General features: G+C 44.2%; 1 protein-coding gene across 2 annotated transcripts in view; it reads left to right on the top strand.

Moving 5' to 3' along the window:
• The window catches only part of G3BP2 (G3BP stress granule assembly factor 2), a 49,032-nt gene that overhangs the window by 6,678 nt on the left and 20,577 nt on the right, over nucleotides 1-21,777 (top strand). For both annotated transcript variants that reach the window (XM_075929354.2, XM_075929353.2), the window contains exons 2-3: nucleotides 6,392-6,510; nucleotides 10,533-10,614. In XM_075929354.2, coding sequence (XP_075785469.1) covers nucleotides 6,416-6,510; nucleotides 10,533-10,614 — 177 coding nt within the window. In that variant the 5' untranslated portion in view covers nucleotides 6,392-6,415. The remainder of the gene's footprint in view (nucleotides 1-6,391; nucleotides 6,511-10,532; nucleotides 10,615-21,777) is intronic.

The raw sequence follows: 21,777 nt of genomic DNA, 5'->3' as shown, positions 1-21,777 counted from the left end.
TTTTTAATCAAACTTTCCCCTTTTGGGAGGGCATAAGGATCACAGGCCACTGTTAGAATGTCCTTAAACATTAGTCACGTTAAAAAAAACCCTCTCCCAGTGACGACTTCAGGACATCCTAGCTTCCCTTCCTGAGTCATGTGGAGTTTGGTGCATACCACAGTCATAGTGGAGTTGATGAGGTTATGCAGGCCTTGTAGATTTGTCCTTTTGGTTGCACTTTCTGACTGCTTAGTTTGTGCAATTTTATATTTAATATACAGGGTGAACGTTTTAGCCTGTGGGGGAAGGAAGTCACCTTCAGTCTTAAACTTGTTGAACTCTTAAAGTAATAACCATTGTTGCTGTGATATCTTGAATTCACACACTATTCAGATTTATGTATTTGCTTCTTCCTGAAAATACCCAAACACATCAAGTATTAAAGATGGGTATTTATTGGCATTTATATTTTGCCTTTATAAAATACTGGAAGATTTATCTGGTGTTGCTTGGGTCCGTAACTCTAAGTTTTGTTTTTCTTCATTTAAATCATTGTTCTGGGGTGGGAGTAGGGATGAGGGCTTCAGTGTGTAGGTTGCCCCAGGGGGGAGATACAAACAAACTCTCTGAAATATATAGTAGGGATGTAAAATTTTGATTGATTGGCTAATTGAATAGTTGATGCAGTTTGCATTGACTATTCGATTAGTCAGTAAGGGCGCTTCTGCCTTTGAAGTGTAGCAACAGCCCCAGGCTATTACTGTGCTTCAAAAGTGAAAGTGCTGTGGGGAGCCCGGGGTCAGCGGGGGAGTCCTCTGCTGGCCCCGGGCTCCATGCAGCACTGCCGCTTTGAAGCACCTTGTGGAGCCTGACACTAGGCTCCCTACGGTGTTTCAAAGCAGCAGCACTGTGGGGAGCCCCTAGCTGACCTTGGGCTCCATGTGGTGCTGCTGCTGTGAAACACCCTTTCCTCCCCCGCCCTTGCTGCTGCTTTCTGATAGAGGCAGCAAGGTGAGGGAATGACTATTTGACTAGCCTGTTGACTATATGATAAGCATTTTTGACTAATTGTTCACATCCCTAATACGTAGTAGGTAGATGTCCTTTTCTCTACACCTGCTGACCCAGTAAAGTTACTGTTATCCTGGTCTCCATCTCTGGCCCCTTGCTGCTCTCCTGTGATCATTCTGCAGTATAAGTCCCTCCTGCTAGATCTCCTCCCCCTTTCCATTTCATGAAAAACAATCCCATTCCAGGCACATCATGTTTTCCTGGCACATCCACGCCCTGACCTTGCTTTAAGTTAGGATAAGAGGAAGTGGCATATAAAATTTGGTGTTCCTGGCTCTTATCGTTTAGGAGTTCTTGAACAGACAGTTTCATGAGTGGACTCATGGACACACATGCACAGTTTCTAAAATATTTATAGATTTTAAATATATTAAAATTTTAAATTTATTCGGGGGTTTGCACTTGACTTGCTATGTGAAATCCGTCACCAGTACAAAAGTTTCTTCTCTCCTCAGTCCTTTAAGCCCTTTGAATTTTCCAAATAATTCCTTTTTATATGTGGTTATCAACAGCTCCCTGTTGGAGCTCCCACAGTTCTAAATCTGCATGTCGTCTTTGGGCACTTTACGTTTTCTGTGATGATTGGGCATACAGTCATCTCTGGTTCGTTATCTCAAAGTTTTAACTCATTTAAGTATTTTAGGTTCAGTCTGCACCAGCTGTTTATCTTAGAGCTTTGCTTTTTTTTAAAGCTATTGCCTCCAAAGTGATTTTGTCAGTTTTAATAGCTAGCAGTCCTTGGCATTGACACTTGGCTTGAAGCTCCGTTTGATTCTTGCTTCACTGAGCTAAACTGCCGGAGACTTCAATGGCTGACAAATATTTTATTTCACTCCTATAGGTTCTCTGTTGTTGCTGAGCCTGGGATATTGGTGACAGCTGTTCAGCTGCACCTCTGACTTAGCTTTGAGTCTCTCTCGGGGCAAAACCATTTGATCAGGCTGGCTCTTTTCTGACTGGGCTTCTTTCAGTGTAGATGGCAGCTCATTTGAGGATTGGCAGTTAGCTCAGGACTTGAAAATTAGGTGCCATGGCACATAAGGTACAGCAGTTTCCAAAAGGGTCACGTGCTTGTACTCCATTCCAGTCAGTGCAAGACATGCACACTGATGTGAAAAAGGTAGCCAGTGCCTAAAAACTGCCCCCTGCTCCCTGTGCTCACTGGGACAGGGGAGCCGTCGGGCACAGCGATTCAAGATGGGTGGGAGCCTGATGTGGCCAAAAAGCCTTTAACTGTTTCTTAAAGGGACGGTCCCTTTTTGGGGGGCTCGACAACTCCTCTCCTCTCCCTCCGACTCTTTGAGCTATATGCACAACTATTTTGTGTCTCTGCCTGTAACAGGTTGCTCATCCCTGGTCTATACCGTGGCTTCTCCCTCTGCCAACGTGCTAGTGTAGTTACAGAATCTGGGAGACAGCTCCCCCTCTCATGCTATCTTACTAGGAATGGCTTGCTGATTTCTCCCCCCCCCCCCAGTGTCCCAGGATGGGATTGGTGCTGAGAAGTTAGCTTCTGTCCCTGTGGTGATGCAGTGGGCAAGGTAGCAGGGTTCTGAGACATACGCGGGTTTTGTCCCCTGTGTTGATTTATTAAGGTGACAGTGAAGCTGAGGGCTTGTTCTAAAAATGACTTAATCTACTGCACTGATGTGCTGAGAAACGTTTCCGTCTCCTATTGAGATGTCTGTGATTGGGCAGAGTTGGGCTGTGATGCATTGCAGTGCCAGCTTCCTTCCTGCTAACATGCCAGCACAAGGAGTGCAATGTTGAGGTACTGCTGATTAGGGATGTACGATTAATCGCTTAACTGTTTAACTGATAAGCTTAGGCTTATTGGTTAATGGTCTGGGTTAAACTCATCTGGCTCCTGGAACAGCAGTGGTGCCTCCCCTGGAGCTGGGCAGTCAAGAGTTGTCACTCTGCTCCCAGGGAGGAGGCTTCACTGTGGATTCAGTAGTAGAAGATTAAGCTTTATACCAGAGGTGGGGAACTTAAGACCTGGGGGCCACATGTGGCCCCCAGCTTGCCTGGATCCAGCCTCTGACCTCCCTCCCCAGCACTGGGGAGCCCATACTGGTACTCCAATCCCTCCAGTGCCATTCCCCTGTGGGGCTGGAGCACACAGTCTGTTAGCCTGACATCCCTCTTCTCCCCCCCCCCCCCCGCCCCACTCTGTTGTGCTAGGGGTATGTGGGGAGTGTCTGTCTCCTTCTCAGTCAGGGGTCATGTCACTCATCAGTGAGGGTTTGGTATGTGTGTGGTGGGTGGTTTTTTTATTCTTGCTTGTTTGCAGCCTCTGATTTCCCCCTACCTCCCCCCACCTTGTGGGTCAGCAGCCCTCTACTCTGCTTTATACTTCAGGGCCCACATTCACAGTGAAACCACTAAGACTTTGAGCGGATACACGGTTACCATATTATATGATTTTTAACATCCCTAATATTGATTTCCTCCATACACCTTTTCACCTAAGGGCTGGTTCTGTGAACTTGTCGGTGACTTACTGAGAGGCAATGGTATTGGTGCATCGTTGCAAGCATGACCCAGAGACATTATCATTAGCTGCAGGTGCTGGGGCATTAGACACTCTGGGGTAGGATAGGCTTCACAAGTTACTGAAGTGTCCAGTAGGTCCAGGTTGTTTCTTACTTTTGTTGTACATCTGCTGATCTCCAGACCTGTTGCCACTCAGCTGAGTCATGCCCTCTGTTTCACCTTCTAAGACTCACATGCCTTTGCATTTCTCAGTGTTAACTCTTCCTGCAGCCTTTGAATTTCTCTCACCTCTAATTTCTTTGGTTAGCAAGTTGAAGCATCTTTTTAGGGATTGTTCACATATCAACCACTTTCTAATGAAGGTGCCACTTCAGTGTATTGAATGCTCTGTCTTCTGGGAAGTAGGATTATGTAATAAGAAAAGATTGAATTGTATCAATTTTCATATTGCTGGACATGACTTAAGACTTTTTGAACTGAAAGACCAGAATTAAATTGATGTTTTAGTCAGCTGACTTCTATGCTACATAGTCTCCATAGTGGTGATTGCTTCCCAAAGATGTTGGATTGTGACTGTAGTGGAAATTATGTTCCTTTTGGCCAATTCACTGCTTGCTGCAATGTGCCTACCTATTAGTTCGTTAGGGACACCTATGTAAAAGAGATTCAGAAACTTAAGTGGTGTCAATACTGATACCACAGTTGTGACTTGTGTTTACTAATTTCTGCATGAGAATTTTATTGGCCCCTTCAAATTTTGGTAGAGACAAATGCCCATTCTATCAAGGAATAGATTACCATAATACTACTTTGGTTCACTGACAATTCAAGGACAATACTCAGTTAAAACAGATCTTCCAATTTTGGTTCGAATAGGCTCGCTATATAGCCTGATTAAGGGAGTTCATGCAGGAAAAATCACACAGGGAATGTTTATCCAGAAACAAAAACTATGCATGTTTAGTTTGGGGAATTGGGATAATCTACATGCACTGCAAAGACTTTCAGAATCTTAGTAGACTAGGGAGCAGTCTGCATTGAAATGGACAATCAAATCATGTTCTAAGTCTAGGTTGTATCTCAAACAATGTTACCAGTTGTCATTCGTGGTTAGGAGAAAAGACATTGAGGTAGATCATGCTTTGATCAATGCTCCTCAAATCAAGATTTAGAGATTCTCTTTCTTTTTCTTTTTTTTAATTTGCCAATGTGGTCATCTCATTTTTCTTCTCTCTGTACTGACTAATGAAAGATATTTCTATTGGGAAAGAAGATTTATGTTGACCGTACAGCCTACATGATGTGCTCCTCCCCAAGCGTGGGTGCCAAGGGCTCTGTGCTTTACATTCTTCTAAGTGGTGTGTGCACAATTGTGAATTATGGTAGGATTCAGGGCTCTGTTCTAATGGTCTGAGTATTTTCCATGGCTTGTATCACATAGTCAGGAAAAGTTTCCCAGTTCCAACTTGCAAGTCCTGTCTTTGCATGGTGTTTAGCATGGTTGCTTCTTGAGCATGGTTAGGACAAATAATCCTTTTCCTACCTCGGTCAGCTTGTCTTAAATTTGTCTATCCTGAGACGCTCAGAAAAATGTTAAATGGATTTGTTAAATTACATTAAACTGTGTGGACCTTACCGTTCAAAATTAGTAACTTTAATTTGGTTTAATTTAATTCACTAGGTAAAACTAATTAAGACCACTTTAATTCAGAAGGAGAGTACCCACCTCTAGGGGTTTCATACATTTTAGCTAGCTTTTCAGATTATGCTGTTACCTCTGCTTTAGAGCAGACTAAAGCTATTCAGCTTTCCTCTGCTCTTCTCCTTTTGGCTTGAATGCTATGGGCAATGCTGTCACAAAGAGGAGTGAGTATAGAGAATTGTATTCTGCTCATTGCTACAGTTTGATTGGCTTGCAATTGGATCATGTCAAAGCCTGTACATTGAAGCTGAGCAGTCTTCTTTGCTAGCGTTCAAGAAGTTTTCAGTCATGGTCTTAGGCATCATTGCCATAGATACTCAATACAGTTCTACTCCTCCTTACATTGATGGACTGTGAAGGAATTCTGCTGTGTACAGCCTGTTTCTGAAGCAGAGAAATTTAAAATTATTGCACTCCCCAAGTTTTGGGATCTTACAGGATGTTTCTCGTTTGGGCCAAATATACCTGTCTTTGAGTTCCTACTCTTGAGGAACTGAGCTGGAAAATTTGGAGCTCTGAGGTCAGAGCATGGTCAGTAAAGATACCTTGACAGATCAGATAATTCTAATAGCTAAGGATTTTCTCCCATGACTTGTGTTGATGGATAATTCCTTTAAGAAAAGATGACTTCCAGGGTAGATAAATGTGTTTATATTAAAAGTGGTGAGCATCTCTTCATATGTTTTCTACTTTGAGTGCATGTACTGCTGCTGAAAGATAAAAAGACCAAAGGACACAAGTTGCTAACAGTCTTCTTGAGAAACTGTTTTAATGACTTCAATCAATCTTGTGCTAATAAAGAGTAATCTAATTGTAATTGCCAATGTTTTGGATAATTTTGTTGTGTTTATTTAAATGAATTTGACAAGTATAGCTTGCCTCTTGTCTTAACTGACACTATTGTGCTTATTAATTACTTTGAAGTCTTGCAAATTAGATAATGATTAAACTATAGAAGTCTTGAGTTACTTGGGTATTTTTGAGTCTGAGACTACATGTTGGTGCAGTAGTTTCTTACCAAATAATGATTCCTGTTTTGCACAGGATTTCATAAAAAACGTTGTGACGGGATGAGTGGAAGGACATGTTAAATCGCAGGGTTGTTTTTTAAGTAATTTCTTCATTTTGCTTTAATTACAGCATTTGATACTGTGTACCAAAGAAATGGTGATGGAGAAGCCAAGCCCCCTGCTTGTCGGGCGGGAGTTTGTGAGGCAGTACTACACTTTGCTAAATAAAGCTCCTGACTTCTTGCACAGGTAATCACTTTATCTGTAAGTAACTTGTGTATTCTTGAATATAAGAAGCAGAATGTATTTTTGGATGAATGTAAAATAAATTTGTATCTACCTTTTGAGAATAATCTGATTCCAACTCCTAAACTCATGGAGCGGAATGTTAAAATTATGCCCTTATCTGAAAGGTAGGTAGTTAACTGGTTATAGCTTAGATTTAACTGGTTAACTGATTAAGTGGGACTTCCCCTCCGCGGGAGGTGAGGGGGAGATGCGCAGCAGAAGCCTGTAGCCCTGTCTGCGGCAGGAGCCAACTTCTGGTCCTGGCCCCCCATTAGGCTGGGGCAGCCTTTCGCTGATGGTGGGCCACTTCTGGGTACCAGTTAACTGGTTATCCATTCACATCCCTAGTTGCAGCTGTACTGTGAAAGCTATCTTTATCTTTTATAAAACGTGTATGCTTTGAGTGTGTTGTTATATGTCGCTATTCAGGCAGATATATCATCTGTATGTTTATAAATTGTTCTTGTAGAGTGCTAGATGAATTTCTTAACTGTAGCAAAGTGATGTAGTGAGACAACCCCTGAACTCATAGGTAAAAAAATCAAATTTCCAGCATCGTGGCAGTGCAGGGGTTCATCTTGGTCATTTTAGCTAGACATAACTAGAAAATCCTATTGCTTGTTGAATGTTTGGTATCTGCTAAGGACTGCATAGCCAAAAGATTGCAATAAATATTTTTTGCTAACTTTATTTTGTGCATTTCATGGCTCTGTGTAATCAGGTTCATTTTCTTCTCCTGTATAATTAGTTTTTTCTGAGTTTATATTAGGGATGTGAATGTGTATCCGTGTACATGGTTAACCAATGAGCCTGGGCTCATCAGTGAACTCACGATTACATTCAGGCCCCCCATTGCTGCTGCCTCTGTATCAAAGGCAGGAGGGGAAGGAGGAGTTGGGAGCTGGTGTGAGGAGCCGACTTGGGAGCTGGCTCCCTGTGAGCACCATATCCTTGCGGCGCAGCTTCTCTCCCCCCCCTTCTCCCCACACACACTGATGCCTCTGTGGGAGGTAACAGTATGCATGGGGGTAAGGGGAAAGGTAGCTCTATGGGACCCAGTGCTCGTAGCTCTATGGGACCCAGTGCTTGTGGGGAGCCAACTTTTAAGCTGGGTCCCCATTTGTACCGGCTTCCGCCTGCTGGCCTTCCAAACCCAGTGCTGCTGCCTCTGATATCATGAAAGCTCATGCCCTAATAAATCTGTTAGTCTCTAAGGTGCCACAGGACTCCTTGTTGTTTTTGCAGAATAACATGGCTACCCCTCTGAGACTCTACATTTTCAGGTTATTTCTTATAAATTTGATATGTATTATTACCTAAATATTGTGCACAGTTCTTCCTTTGTTGCAGATGATGTATATTTTAGGGCAAAGGCATGATGGCACTTCCCTTCCTTGTTTAGTTCTTGGGCTAGTAAGTGGTGTCAGCTTTTAAAATCTTGCAGAAAGCTGCCTTCTCTAGAGATGTGACAATACAGTTCCAGCTCTGGTCACGTGCTGCTTGTAAGCAAGTTACTAGGTCCCTTCCTTCAGGCTCCAGTCAGTCCTAGTCTTATTGGTTGCTGCTTTAGCATTTGCCTGGAAGATTCAGCAGTTTTGATTTTGGGGCTTAGTCTGTGCAATTCAACATTTTTCTAGGGTTGGCGGCTGCAGTTTTTGCTTTAGCCTTGTCCTCAAAGTGATACCTGATTTGCTTTAATTCCGTTCCTGTTCTCTAAGAGATAATCAGGGTGGTAGAGAAATCTAACTGAGCAGATTACTGAGACTCCTTACATAATTGGAGAAAAGTCTGATGCTTCAAGGGGAGATCAGTGCTAGGTGCTTGTCAGCTCTAGTCCCAGAAACTCAGTGTATGCTGCTTCTGTGAAAAGCAGTTCTCCAGCAGCTCCTGTACATGTTGTCAAGCAGCAGGAGCTATTGACCCTGAGCATTCTGTATCAAGGAAGAGCCTGAACGAAACAGTGCGTCAAGGATAATTAGTCTTAAAGCCTCTTTCCATATTTTTAAATGACCTTCTGGCATTGTCATCAGGCTCACTGAGCTCCTGGGAATGCTCCAGGATTTTCACCAGCTAGTCTCCTGTACTACAGGATGTATTCTGAGTACAGATCACACCTTTGAGCACTTAGTGAAAATGCTGGACTGTCTCATCTCTTCTCAGTTGTTACTCTGAAATGACATACTTTAAGGTATCTTGGAGATCTCTAACCACAAGCCAAACCAGTTTTCTTAGCTTGGGACACTGGGACATAGCTTCTTGTGAAGGACAGTAGTGTCTGTCACAGTTCCTGAAGCATTTTTGTGTGCGGTTTGAACTGTAGCTACACCATTACATTTATAGAGGCTGTGGTGCTAAGGGCTTGATGGTATTTTACATCAGTCTGTGGGAATTATCCTGGATCCTCAATAACTAGTGTTCAGGATCTTTTCTTTCCAGTAAAAGCTTCAGGACAACCCCGGAGATTCTTGATGCTAGACAGCCTCAAAGTTGAGCTAGCAGTAGAGATGTCAACGGGTAACTGAGTAACAGTTAGCTGGTGCTCAGGAGCAGCCTACTGCAGGCAGAGGGCTGTTCCAGCCTCCCTGGGCTTCCCTGCTGCAGAGGGCTGGGCGGGAAAGGTGGGGGGCAGTCTTAGCAGCTCCCTTGCTGCTCAGGACTGGGAGGGAGGGTTGGCTGGCAGCCCCCTTGCCATGCGGAGCCGGCAGAGCCATGGGCTGGGAGCTGCTCCACTCGGGCTGGAGCAGTTCCCTGCCCGGGATTCTGTTTAATCTGTTAACTAGTTAACATGAACGCTTAGTTGGTTAACTGAATAAAAGGGATTTTACATCCCTACCTAGTAGTATGGGTTCTTCAGGATCTATGAGTGCAACTCCAGGTAGCTTTGTTGCTCCCATGTTTGGATAGGAGTTTTACCCCAAATGACATCTGTGGGTTTGCTGGTACTATACCATCTGTGATCTGTTATGGATGGAAATTGTAGATTTCTGTATGTGGGAGCTAAACATTTATCCCCCCATGGGAGCTGTACCTTCTAGTTGGAAGCCATGTTTTGTATGGGATCACTAGCTCTGAATGATTAGCAGATTGGCAGGTCTGCACCTTAGTGGGTTCGTTACTCAGTTCAGGACTGTAAGGCCAGGATCTGGGGTGATTGCTGTGTTTCTGGGACACGTTTCTTGCTAGTGAATAAAAATTCTAATGTCTTGTTAAAAAGTGAAAACTAATGCTCAGCAGTTAACTGGATAAAATGCTTGGAAGACTAATTGAAATTAACATTGTAAATTCTGTCATGCACTAAACTGATGCAATACAACTAGCAGCAGAAGAAAGTTTTGAAAAGTGGCTGGGGGGGGGGGGGACACACAAATTGCCTAACTTTTCCATCTTCATGTTACATTCTATATGGCATATGTAGATTATTACTATTTTACTTTTTGTTGAAAAAATACAAGGGTATTGAAATTCAATTAGTTTATCCTTTCAGTGACTACATCACTAGCCAGTAGTATTCCATTAATATATCTTACTGCAGATGCATCATTGTGAAATACTTAATTCTGGAAAAATATACTAAAGATACAAAAAGATGATACTAGTATAGCCTGAAATCTTAATGGCACCCTTTCTCTATCAGTGAGATGCATGTGTTTGAAATGTGCCCAAACTAAAATGGCAACAAAGCTTAACCACAAGTATTAAAAAGCAAACAAACAAAACAAAGTATGATTGGGCTCATTATAAACAAGGTAGTCATTGTAAATTTCTGCAGAATCTAAAAGATTCTCTTCCTCCAATGCTCAGGAGTTGTAGAAGCAGCTGAATGTACAGATGCTGCCACTTTTGCAGAAGCTAATTGTTAAAAAACAAACCCAAAACCATGCTAACACTACTACACTGGACTTAAATGCATAGTGTTTTTGACACTAGACATTGGTTTATTTTTACTGTCAAAAGCCTAACTTGACGCTTCATTGTTTTTGCAGGTTTTATGGCAGGAATTCCTCTTATGTTCATGGTGGACTGGATGCCAGTGGGAAGCCCCAGGAAGCAGTGTATGGCCAAGCTGTACGTATCTAAATCAATTACATAATCTGCATTTTAAGAGTAGTGACCCTGATATTAACGTCTTGACCAATCAGCTTTGTTGTTTCACAGTTTACTTGCAATACGCTTTTCTTCTCAAATAACTAAACTATTATACATTAGTTACCACCTCTCTCATGTACTGTATAATGACATGAGCTTAAAATCCATACTTGTCTGGACTGCTTTGACTGACTTCTAGCAAATAGAGGACTGCTAATATGTATTTTGTGAAGTGGCTGTTACCAGTGTAAGTGAGGTGGCTTTATTGTTCACATTAGGGATGTAAACGATTAGTTGACTACTCAATAAGGATATAATGACTTAAGGAGGTGTCTGTCTCTCTCTCTCTCTCCCCTTCCCCCCCCCCTCCGCCGCTGCCTCTATCCGAGAGAGGCAACAAGGGGGGAAGCAGGAGCCAGTGCTGAGAGGAGCTGGCTTAAAAGATGGTTTCCCCCAGTGACATCTTGGGGGGGGGGGGAGGCGGAAGAGGCAAAAGCATAGTAGAGGATGATCCTGAGCTGGGTATGATTCCCAGCTCATACCTAGTGTCTCTCCCCCCTTGCACCCCCTGCAATGCATCTGCCTTTTAAATGTATGAAGAGCCTGGTGGTTCTTAATACAGTTAAAAATCAGAGCCGCATAGGGTTAGCTCCTGTGCCAGGAGACGACCCTGCTGCGACTCTATTTCCCCCTTACCAACTAATCAAGTAGTCGATGAAAATTCCATCAACTACGTGATTTGCTAATTACTTGCAGTGTACCATTCCTAGTTCACGCAGGTATTAAGGATGTAAAATTTAGATTAATCAACTAATTGAATAGTGTATGTAATTTGCATTGGCTATTTGATTAGTCAATAAGGGCGCCTCCGCCTTTGAAATGCGGAAGCACCACAGGGAGCACAGCCAGTGGGGGACTCAAGCAGTTCCCTGCTGGCCCTGCACTCCCTGCTTTTCTGAAATGTACAAGAGCCCCAGCAGGGTTCTTGTACATTTCAAAAGCAGAGTGCTGGGAGCGCAGGGCCAGCAGGGGACTGTTTGAGTCCCTAGCTGCCCCAGGCTCTCCCCAGCACTTTGGGGGAGCAGGGCTCTTGCTACATTTGAAAGGCAGAAGCGCTGCCAGTTCCCCACAGTGCCCCTGCCCCTTCTCCCCACAGAGATGCCGATGCGGGAAAATGGCTTTTAAGCTGGCTCCTCCCTGTACCACATCCTGCTGCCTCACCCCCCCCCTCCCCGCCACCCTCTCCCTTGCTGCTTCTCTCTGATAGTCACTAGTCTACTATTCGATAAGCATTTGTTATCGGACGGTCGATTAGTCTGCTTATATCCCTAACAGGTATGTTGATGTGGAAGGTTAAGGGTCCACAAAACTCCCTTCTGGGACAACTGACTTGTTTGAGCCCATGCCTTCCAGAAAGCTTTGGGAATCGATAGACTAATATTCAGTGACCTGGATTGATGGGTAAATGAGCTCAGACATGCTCGTAGATACCATGGAAGTGGTAAATTTGGTATATGTACAGGTTATTTGGTCAAGGGAGTGAATCCATAGATGCAGACGTACTAGACTGGGGGAAAAATTATCAATGAGTACTTCTAGTCTATCTGGCCATACAAGGCCTTGCTTGGAGCTCTATTCTGTCAGATATCGTATTTCTGAATCAGATTCCATTCCTGTTCCTCCTCAGCAGTGTCTAAGGAGATTTTTTTGTGGGAGGAGATCTGAAGTGCCTAATGTCTCCTATCTCATCCAGTTAAGTAATCTCTCATTTGGTGGTGGGATGGATCCCACACCATAAAGAGGTTCCCTGTTCATCAAGGTGCTAGTTTCCACAGAGGAGTTTCTGATTTGTTTCCCCTCAGTTCAGGGAACACTTCCTCTTTCAGAGAGCTCCATATCATCTTGGCACTTGAGGCCATCAGGCTGGCTTGAGTCTCCTCCCTTTCCGGGTACCAATCAAGCAAGACAGGGTGACCATGGTGGTCTTTTTAAATCAAGTTGGGACACTAGAGTCTATTCCAGAAGGAATTGTGTATTTTCTTGGGCACGGACACACCTGAGTTCTTTCAAAGCCACATGTCTGTGTGATCTCCCAGTTATGCTGGTTCAGCTGGAAACTCCTGTCTTGGGGAATGGATTCATTAATACCTTCTGCAGGAGCCCTTCTGCAAGTACCTTCCTGGTCCCTTCCTCTCTTGATGGACTCCTTCATAGCAAGTGGCAGTGCCCTAATTTCCAGCTCTTGTAGCTGATGCCTGGGTCAGGGTAGTTCCTCCATATCATTGATGGGGAAGATAATTTGTGCTTACCCTCTTCTTCTGGTCTGGTAAATTCTGCAAAATGTGGAAAGGAATTTGATGTGGTTTGCACACCACCGTTCTTCTCCAACTACTTTGGCCAGTGATTACCAGGAAAAGTGTATTCCAGAGCTGCTTCTGCCCCCTAATTCCTGACTTGCAATAGGCTCATTTAACACAGTTCAATATAACTGCATTTAGGATGATACAGCTAAACAAAGAACAGCACAAGGTCTGAGTGGTAAACTTAAACCACTCTAATCATAGATGACCCTTCTTCTTTCACAGCTAGCAATCCAGGCCTTCTCTAGTTCTGTGAAGGATAATTTTGTGTGTTTGTAGGGGGTGGCTTCTTTTTGCCCTTTACTGCAGAGTTATCCCTGTCAAGAAAACCACTGTCCCCTCCTGGCTGGTTTTTCCCAAAGTAGGTTTCAGAGGGTGCTCTAACTCTTTGGATGTGCAGGAACCCATTCTTGAACTCCATAGGCCTTCCTGCTGCTTGTTGTGATGGCAGTTTTAATGGCACTATTAAACAATAATGGAATACCAGTTCTTTAACTATTTTTGGAGTGAGTGAGTGAGAGATGCTGTCTCTTTAAGCAGAGCACTCAGATGCCTGCATGGTACTAGCTCCTCCTGCCTCCCAACCCAGGGGTGACCCAGGAAACAGGTTAGGGAAGGGGTCAGCCTTGCGTGGCCTCACTGTGTGCAGAAGACAGACAGGCTCCTGGTCTGGAGCACCTTAGCCATGGGTGGCTTTGTCAGGGGTAAGAAGCAGGAGCGGCAATGGAGAAGGGCACCCCCTGTCCTGAGGGGCATGCAGCAGTGTCCCCCTGAGCATGGTGCCCCCAGGTGCCATTAATGCTCATTAACCTAAAAACAAATTAACACATTTGTCACGTTTATTGCAATTAACAGCCCTAATTTTTATTACAAATATTTTTAGAGTAAGAAAACGTAATCCAAATGAAAAGTGAGGATTGTATACTTTGTAGTCTGTGTAATTGAAATCAATATATATGAAAACTTAGAAAAACATCTAAAATATTTATAATTTTAAATTGGTATTCTGTTCTTGTTTAACTGATTAAATTGCATTAACTAATTAAATCCAGTTTATTTGTTTTGCGTTTAATCTCTTGCATTAATTACTTTTTACCCCCTATCTAAACTGCATGCAAAAAATCCGGTCTTATCATGGAATGTCCTACATCCTATACGACCTATACGGTCATGCCAATTTTCTTCCACTATTTGATCTGAGGAAGTGGGTCTGGCCCATGAAAGCTCATCACCTATTAAACCATCGTGTTAGTCTTTAAAGTGCTACGCGGTCCTGTTTTTTGTTTCAGCTAGACCAGACTAACACGGCTACATTTCTCAGTATCCTTCTCCATTGATATCCATGGTGGAGCAGCTATAGTGATGGTCTTAGCTTTGTCTTGATTAGTCCTTAAATTCACACCACTCTAGCTGCTTCTGTTGACTACTGGTACAGCATGTGCTTATGTACTTCATACTTAATCAGCAATTACCCTACAATGCTAAAGCTCACGTACAATGTGAGTTTAGCTGTCGTGAAGAGGTGAAGCATTTCTTCAACCAGTCAATAACGAGGTCCTTGTTTGTAGTTGAAAGTGGCCATGCACACCTAAATCTGCCTTTTCTCCCACTTTCCAGGTTTAACAGTTTTGGACAATGCAGAAGTATTTCCCCTCTCATAATTACAGCATTGTTTGGTACATCATTATTTCTGTTCTGGTTGGTGAAGCATTCACCAACTGGTATTGATGGCAAAGAAATTATTGCTGTATTCTAGTACGGCTTGCTGGCCCATGGCCTCACTTACCTTGTTAGGTGCCGTGCATAGTAGCTTTTAGTGGCAATATGTACCCATTTTCATCATCAGAGATACTCGCAATGTAAGGTTTGAAGCCAAAGGCAGTGCTAAACCATCTGTCTTTCACATTATAGTGTAATTGAAGTCCTTTAAGAATGGCCAAGTGGGATGGAATAAGGGAAATTGTAAATATTAAAATGTTTTGATTTCATTAGCTGTCATCAGAGACTGTTGATACTTAATATTAAAGGGTTCAAAATTGTTGGCAAAGGAGGCAGGGAGAGGATTAGGGATGTGAACAAGTAGTCAAGTAGATGATTAATCTTCCCGACTACTCGCTTTCCCCTGCTGCCTCTGTATCAGAGTCAGCAAGGGTGAGGAGTAGGATCCAGTGGGGGCAGCTCTCTTAAAAGCTGGTTGCCCCCAGCACTGGCTCTGCTGTGACACCCTCCCCCCCCCCAATGCTGCTGCCTCTATCAGAAGCAGCAGTGGGGGGTGTCATGAAGCAGCAGCTGAAGATAGATAAAAAATAGGTAGATCAAGCAAGCTAATGACATACATGCATAATATTTGACTTGGATGCTATGACAGAGCTATTAACATTGCATATAGCTACATCAGTCCCATACATCTAATCTTTGTAAACTATCTCCACAGCTGACCATGTAAGAGAGGGTAGCCCAGTATCGCCTACTCATTCAAAGTCAGACTGTTTGCTATTGGATGCAAGTGGAGTAGGTATCTTTAAAAATTACACTGACGTTCAATTCTTCTTCAGGTAATGTCCCTGTGGGTGCTCCACTGTAGGTGATGGGCCTTTCCCAGAGCCGCAGGATCGGAGACTTTGTCATAGCAGTTGGCGGTCGGGGGCTGTGCATGCGCAGCACCATCTCGTGCTGCTGGAGTTTTGACAGTTGAGCATGGCCTGACCTTCTCCCCTCAGTTCCTCTTCTACCGCCCTCGGTCACAGATGGAGCTCTCCTGCCACCTCAGGCACGTCTCTCCTCACAGAAAGATTTCACTCTTCACAACCTTTTGACCTTGTTCGATTACAGATCAGCTTGTTAATTTATTTCCACTTCAAAGAGAGAAACAAAACCAACCGGGGAAACGCGCTGTTTCTTCAGCGTTAGCCACTTCAGCAGCTTCTCTCTGCCCCAGCCAGTTACGCTCCCAAAAAAAAAAAAAAAAAAAAAGAAACAAACAAACCCCGGGGGAAAGGGGGAGATCAAAACCTCATAAAATGGTAGCCTCTCCATACGAGCTCGCCGACAGTTGCATTAAGAACCCCCCCCTTTCTCAGCCCCAACCACCAGTGGCTTTAATATGCCTGGCTCTCGGGTTTAAGAAATGCTGCAGCTGCAGCGAATCCATCCCAGCTTTAGATTGTCATAGCTGCTGTATTAGATGTGGGGTGTGTAACTCCCCTGAACAAAAATGTAAACTTGTCTGACAGATTCCCCCAGTGCAGATCAGCTTCCCCAATGCCTCAGCGACATCAGGGGACAGGGTCTCTCCTGCCAGATCCTTACTGCCTGATCCATCTCCAGCTCTGCGGTGCTGAGGTCTGCCTCAGAATCACCCGCTCTGGCACTGAGCACGAATACAGGAGCCGCGTGCTCATCCTCTGCACTGGGGAAAGCGCACAGACAAGCCCCAGTGCCGAAGCAAATGCCTACATGTGCAGCACTGGTGAGTGGCATGGAGCCAGCTGCAAAGTGGGCCCGCAAATCTCCAGCACTGCCCTCAGCACAGCGGCTTCTCCAGTGCCTCTCCCACTGCAGGCTCTCAGCCTGCAGACAAACCAGACTGGCTCTAAAGGAAAGACAAACTGCAGGGGCCTCAAGGAGAGTGTAGTGAGCAGACAGCCCTCCCCACTCCCATCATCTCAGGGCAGAATCGCATTGCCCATAGATGAGGCGATTATGGAAGTGTCTGAGGACCAGCATCAGCCTAGCCAGTTTGCAAAAAGGTGGACAGGAAATATTTTGTCCCACCTAAAGACTTAGACTTCCTGTTCTCTTATCCCCGGCCAAACTCGCTGGTCGTTGATGTGACAAACCAAAGGGTAAGGGCCCCTCACCTTAAACCAAATAAGAGACAAAGAACACAAGAGACTAGACTAATTTGGGGAAAAAAGTGTACTCTGCCACTTTGCATCTTAGGATAGCTAACTACGGGGCACACTTAGCCAACCATGATTTTGACAACTACTCCAAATTAGCTGACCTGAAGCTTTTTGTGACCAACACTGATGACCCTGCACAACAGTAAAAATTTGTGTACCATGTTGTGTACTCTAAGAAATGTACACACCACCGTACAAGCACAGGTGTAACACCCCCTACTATAAAAATAGGGACTCCTACTATAACTGTATTCAATATAGACCATATGAGTACAATTGCTCCAGATAGCACACCTAGAGGAACTGCGAACAGCAACCATGCTTCTCTGGTGGCCAGGTCCCGAAGCAGCAAATTTGAAACAGTGGTCAACGGCACGCCCGACCTCCATGACCATCTAATGCAACAAATCCAGAAACATCTAATCGACCACAGATTACTTCCATTCCTTCATAACTGGGCCTCCATAACATCTGACCAGTGCGTCATAGAAATCATCCGTATGGGATACTCAGTTCTGTTCACCTCCCTCCCTTGTACCCTTTCCCTTACCTGGTCCCTCTTTGGGGACCCCTCTCACGAGATACTCCTCAAAAGAAATCGATTGACTTCTCCATCTAGAGGCTATAGAGGCAGTACCTGAACCATACTGAGGAAGTTCAGCTCTACTTATTTCCTAACCCAGAAACGTACGGGAGCTGGAGACAGATCCTAGACCTCCGCAAACTAAACAAATTGCTGTGAAAGCAGCAATTCAAGATGACTTCAATCATACCAGCACTGGACAGAGGGGACTGGTTTACAGCCCTCGACCTACAAGATGCATATTTTCACATTGTGATACATCCTGCCCACAGATGGTATTTGAAATTCATGGTTGGGAACGTGCATTTCTAATACAAAGTCCTACCTTTCGGTCTATCCTCGGCCCCATGGGTCTTCTCAAAGGTCCTAGTGGTAGTAGCAGTATATCTTCCACGTCAGCGGGTTGCCATCTTCCCATACCTAGATGACTATCTAAGGGGCTATTCCAGAATGGAAACAGAGGATATGATTCTAAAGTCTAACGACTTTTCAATTGCTTACGTCTATTAATAAACTAGCAGAAGTCGACTCTCAATCCAGTTCAAGACTTGGAATTCATAGGGGCACGACTTGACTCCATATCATCCAGGGCATATCGGCCAAGGCAAAGATTCGATACGTTACACGACACTGTCACTACCCTACTCCTCAGCCCCAATACGTTTGTGCATACCTGCCTTCAACTCATGGGCCATATGGTGGCCACCACCGATGTGGTCTAATACAGGGCATCCCCACTATGTTGCCCCGGTATACATCCATTCTACACTAAAGTCATCAACTTTTCTAGGAACTGATGTGTTAAGTCCTCCCATTCCCTGCTATAAGTCATGCGAAACACTCCCCCTAATTTGCTTAAATGGAAGTCAGCTGCGGGGAAAAAAAATTTCCTGCTTTAAGTTGTTTCACTAAGTCCAAGTTTTGTGGAACGTATCTTGGACTTACAGCAAGGATGGCCTGTGTACACGCCTACATGTCCGAGCCCTGCAGCACTGGCTGATCTCAGTCTATATGCCATCATGGCAAAAGAAACTACACTGTCTCCTTAAAAGCCTCCCTACAGCTACTTGGGAACAAATCCACACAGAAACACCTTCTGACCCCTGACCAGGATTGTTCTATCTGCTTCCCAAAATCCATAAACCTGGACACCCTGGATGTCCCATCATCTCTGGTATTGGCACGCTCACTACTGGTTTATCCAGCTGTGTAGACTCCCTTCTCAAACCCTACACAATCAACACCCCCAGCTATCTCTGAGATACTACTGACTTCCTAAGGAAACTACAAAACATCAATAACCTCCCTGATAACACCATCCTTGCCACCATGGATGTAGAAGCTCTATACACCAACATCCCACATGAAGACGGATTACAAGCAATTAGAAACACTATCTCAGAGGACACCACTGCCAATCTGATAGCAGACCTATGTAACTTTGTTCTCACCCACAATTATTTCTAGTTTGAGAACAACTTATACCTCCAGATCAGCTGCACAGCCATGGGTACACGCATGGCCCTGCAGTATGCTAATATCTTTATGGCTGACCTAGAACAATGTTTCCTCAATTCCTGTCCCCTTTTACTCCTTCTCTACTTACTCTACATCGATGACATCTTTATGATCTGGATGCATGGCCAAGAAACACTGGAGACATTGCACAGAGATTTTATCAACCTACACCCCACCATCAGTCTCAGCCTAGACCATTCTACACGAGAGATCCATTTCCTGGACACCACAGTACAAATCAGCAATGGAAAATTAGACACCACTCTCTACAGAAAACCCACGGACTCATACAGTTACCTACATGCTTCCAGCTCCCATCTAGAACACACCATACGATCCATCATCTATAGCCAAGCCCTTCGATACAACCGCATCTGCTCTAATCCCACTGACAGAGACCAGAAACTTCAGGATCTCTACCAAGCATTTATAAATCTCAACTACCCACCCGGAGAAATAAAAAAGCAAATTGAAAGAGCCAGACGAATACCTAGAAACCAACTACTTCAAGACAGACCCAAGAAAACCAACAATAGAATACCACTTGTCATCACCTACAGCCCCCAACTTAAACCTGTCCAACACATTATCAATAAAGTACAGCCTATACTGGAACAGGATACTAAACTCCGAGCGTCTCTGGGAGACAGACCCATAGTCTCCTATAGACAACCACTTAACCTCAAGATGATTCTTACCAACAACCACAGGACATACCACACTAATACCAACCTTGGTACCTTCCCTTGCAACAAACTCCGTTGCCAGCTTTGTCCACATATTCACTCTGCTGATACCATCATTGGACCTAACCAAGTGAGTTATAAGATCAAGAACACATATTCCTGCGCATCCAGAAATATAATTTATGCTATCATGTGCCGAAAGTGTCCATCTGCTATGTACATTGGACAAACGTCTCAGACACTTCGCCAAAGGATCAATGCCCACAAAACAGATATTAGACAGGATCACAAAGAAAAAACAGTTTCTTGCCATTTCAACCAGCAAGGACATGTCTCAATGACTTGATTACCTGCATCCTGCTTCAAAGGCCTTTTCAGACTACACTTGAAAGAGAATCCTCTGAATTGTCATTCATGCTTAAATTCAACATTTTACACTTAAGTTTGAATAAAGACTCTAATTATCTTACCCATTACAAAGATAGTTTCCCCAATTATCACCTCTAATATCATTAGCTCACAGACATTTACCTCCCATCCCCCTTCTGTTCTGAAATTTGATTTGTGTTCATTTTTTAATTGTATCCTTTGGTATATATGGTTGTGACTATTTTCTTCCACTATTTGATCTAAGGAAGTGGGTCTGACCCACGAAAGCTCATCATCTAATAAACCATCTTGTTAGTCTTTAAAGTGCTACATAGTCCTGTTTTTTTGTTTCTGCACAATGCGGCAGTTATACCCATACATGGCCTGGAATCTCTCAGATAGTGGCTATCCCCCAACAGTCTACTTGAGGGGGGTGCCCTTCTTTCAACCAGAGCCATCAGTCGAGATTACAACCAATGCCTCACTTGTAGGGTGGGGCATGCACCTACAGCACCACACAGTGCAAGGTAAATGGTTACCACATGAAGCACTACTCCACATTAACCTTCTAGAGCTCAGAGCAGTCAGGAATGCATGCAGGCACTTTATCTCATCCATCACCAACAGAACCGTCCATATTCTTACAGACAGCACGACCACCATGTTCTACTTAAACAGGGAGGAGCACATTCCCGATCTCTCTGTGTGGAGGCGGTCTGCCGTTGCAACTGATGTCACAGTAAAAGCAGGATCACACTAAAAGCAGCATATTTACCAGACTCTAATGACACTGTAGCAGACGCTTTCAGCAGCAAATTTGCCATGGATCACAATTGGGAACTGCACTCACAGGTGTTAGCCCCACCTGCAAAAGATGGAATCTATCCAACAACAGACCTTTTTGCAACTGTAAGGAATTCCAAATGCCCCCTCTATTGCTCCCGGGTAGGACTGGACAAGGGATCCAGGGGAGATGCATTTATGATTCCATGGGATGAACCGATTTGCTATTCCTTCCCTCCAAGATCACTGATCCCTAGAATCCTGTGTAAGATCTGTCTGGATGCAGCCCAAGTCATTCTAGTGGCCCCATCCTGATCCAGACAGACCTGGTTCCCATACCTACAGCACATGTCCATCAAATCACCCCACCCGCTCCCTCAGTAGCACAATCTCCTCTAGAATGCTGGCAAGCTACTGCACCCAGATCCACACACCCTTCATCTCCATGCCTGATCCTGTCTGGTTCTGAGGCGCGGAAGCCACCTTCTCGGAGCAAGTAAGAAACGTCCTCCTTCATAGCAGGAAGCAAGCCACTAGAACGACTTACCAGTAAAGATGGAAATGCTTCACATCCTGGTGTCAGAGACAACTCAGTCCAGACAAATCTTCGATCCATACGATAATTGACTACTTATACGGCTTAGAGTGAAGGCCTATTAATGTCTTCCATAAAAGTACACTTGTCAGCCGTTCCTGCAGTTCACGACCGCATAGAAGGGTCATCGGTGTTTGTACATCCCATGACGAAAAGATTCCTAAAAGGCCTCCAGAACTTCTACCCACCTCGTAGAATACAGACACCCTCGTGGGGTCTGATTTTGGTTCTGGAGACAGTTATGAGTTCCCCCTTTGAATCCATGGCCACATGAGGGTCAGTGAGTTAATAAGACCACCATACATGGTCTTTGCTAAAGTGACTTTCAGATCACATTAATGGA

The sequence above is a fragment of the Pelodiscus sinensis genome, chromosome 4, assembly GCF_052426305.1.
Source record: "Pelodiscus sinensis isolate ZL-2025 chromosome 4, ASM5242630v1, whole genome shotgun sequence".
Taxonomy (NCBI): Eukaryota; Metazoa; Chordata; order Testudines; family Trionychidae; genus Pelodiscus; species Pelodiscus sinensis.
This window is presented reverse-complemented; position numbering and strand designations above follow the sequence as displayed.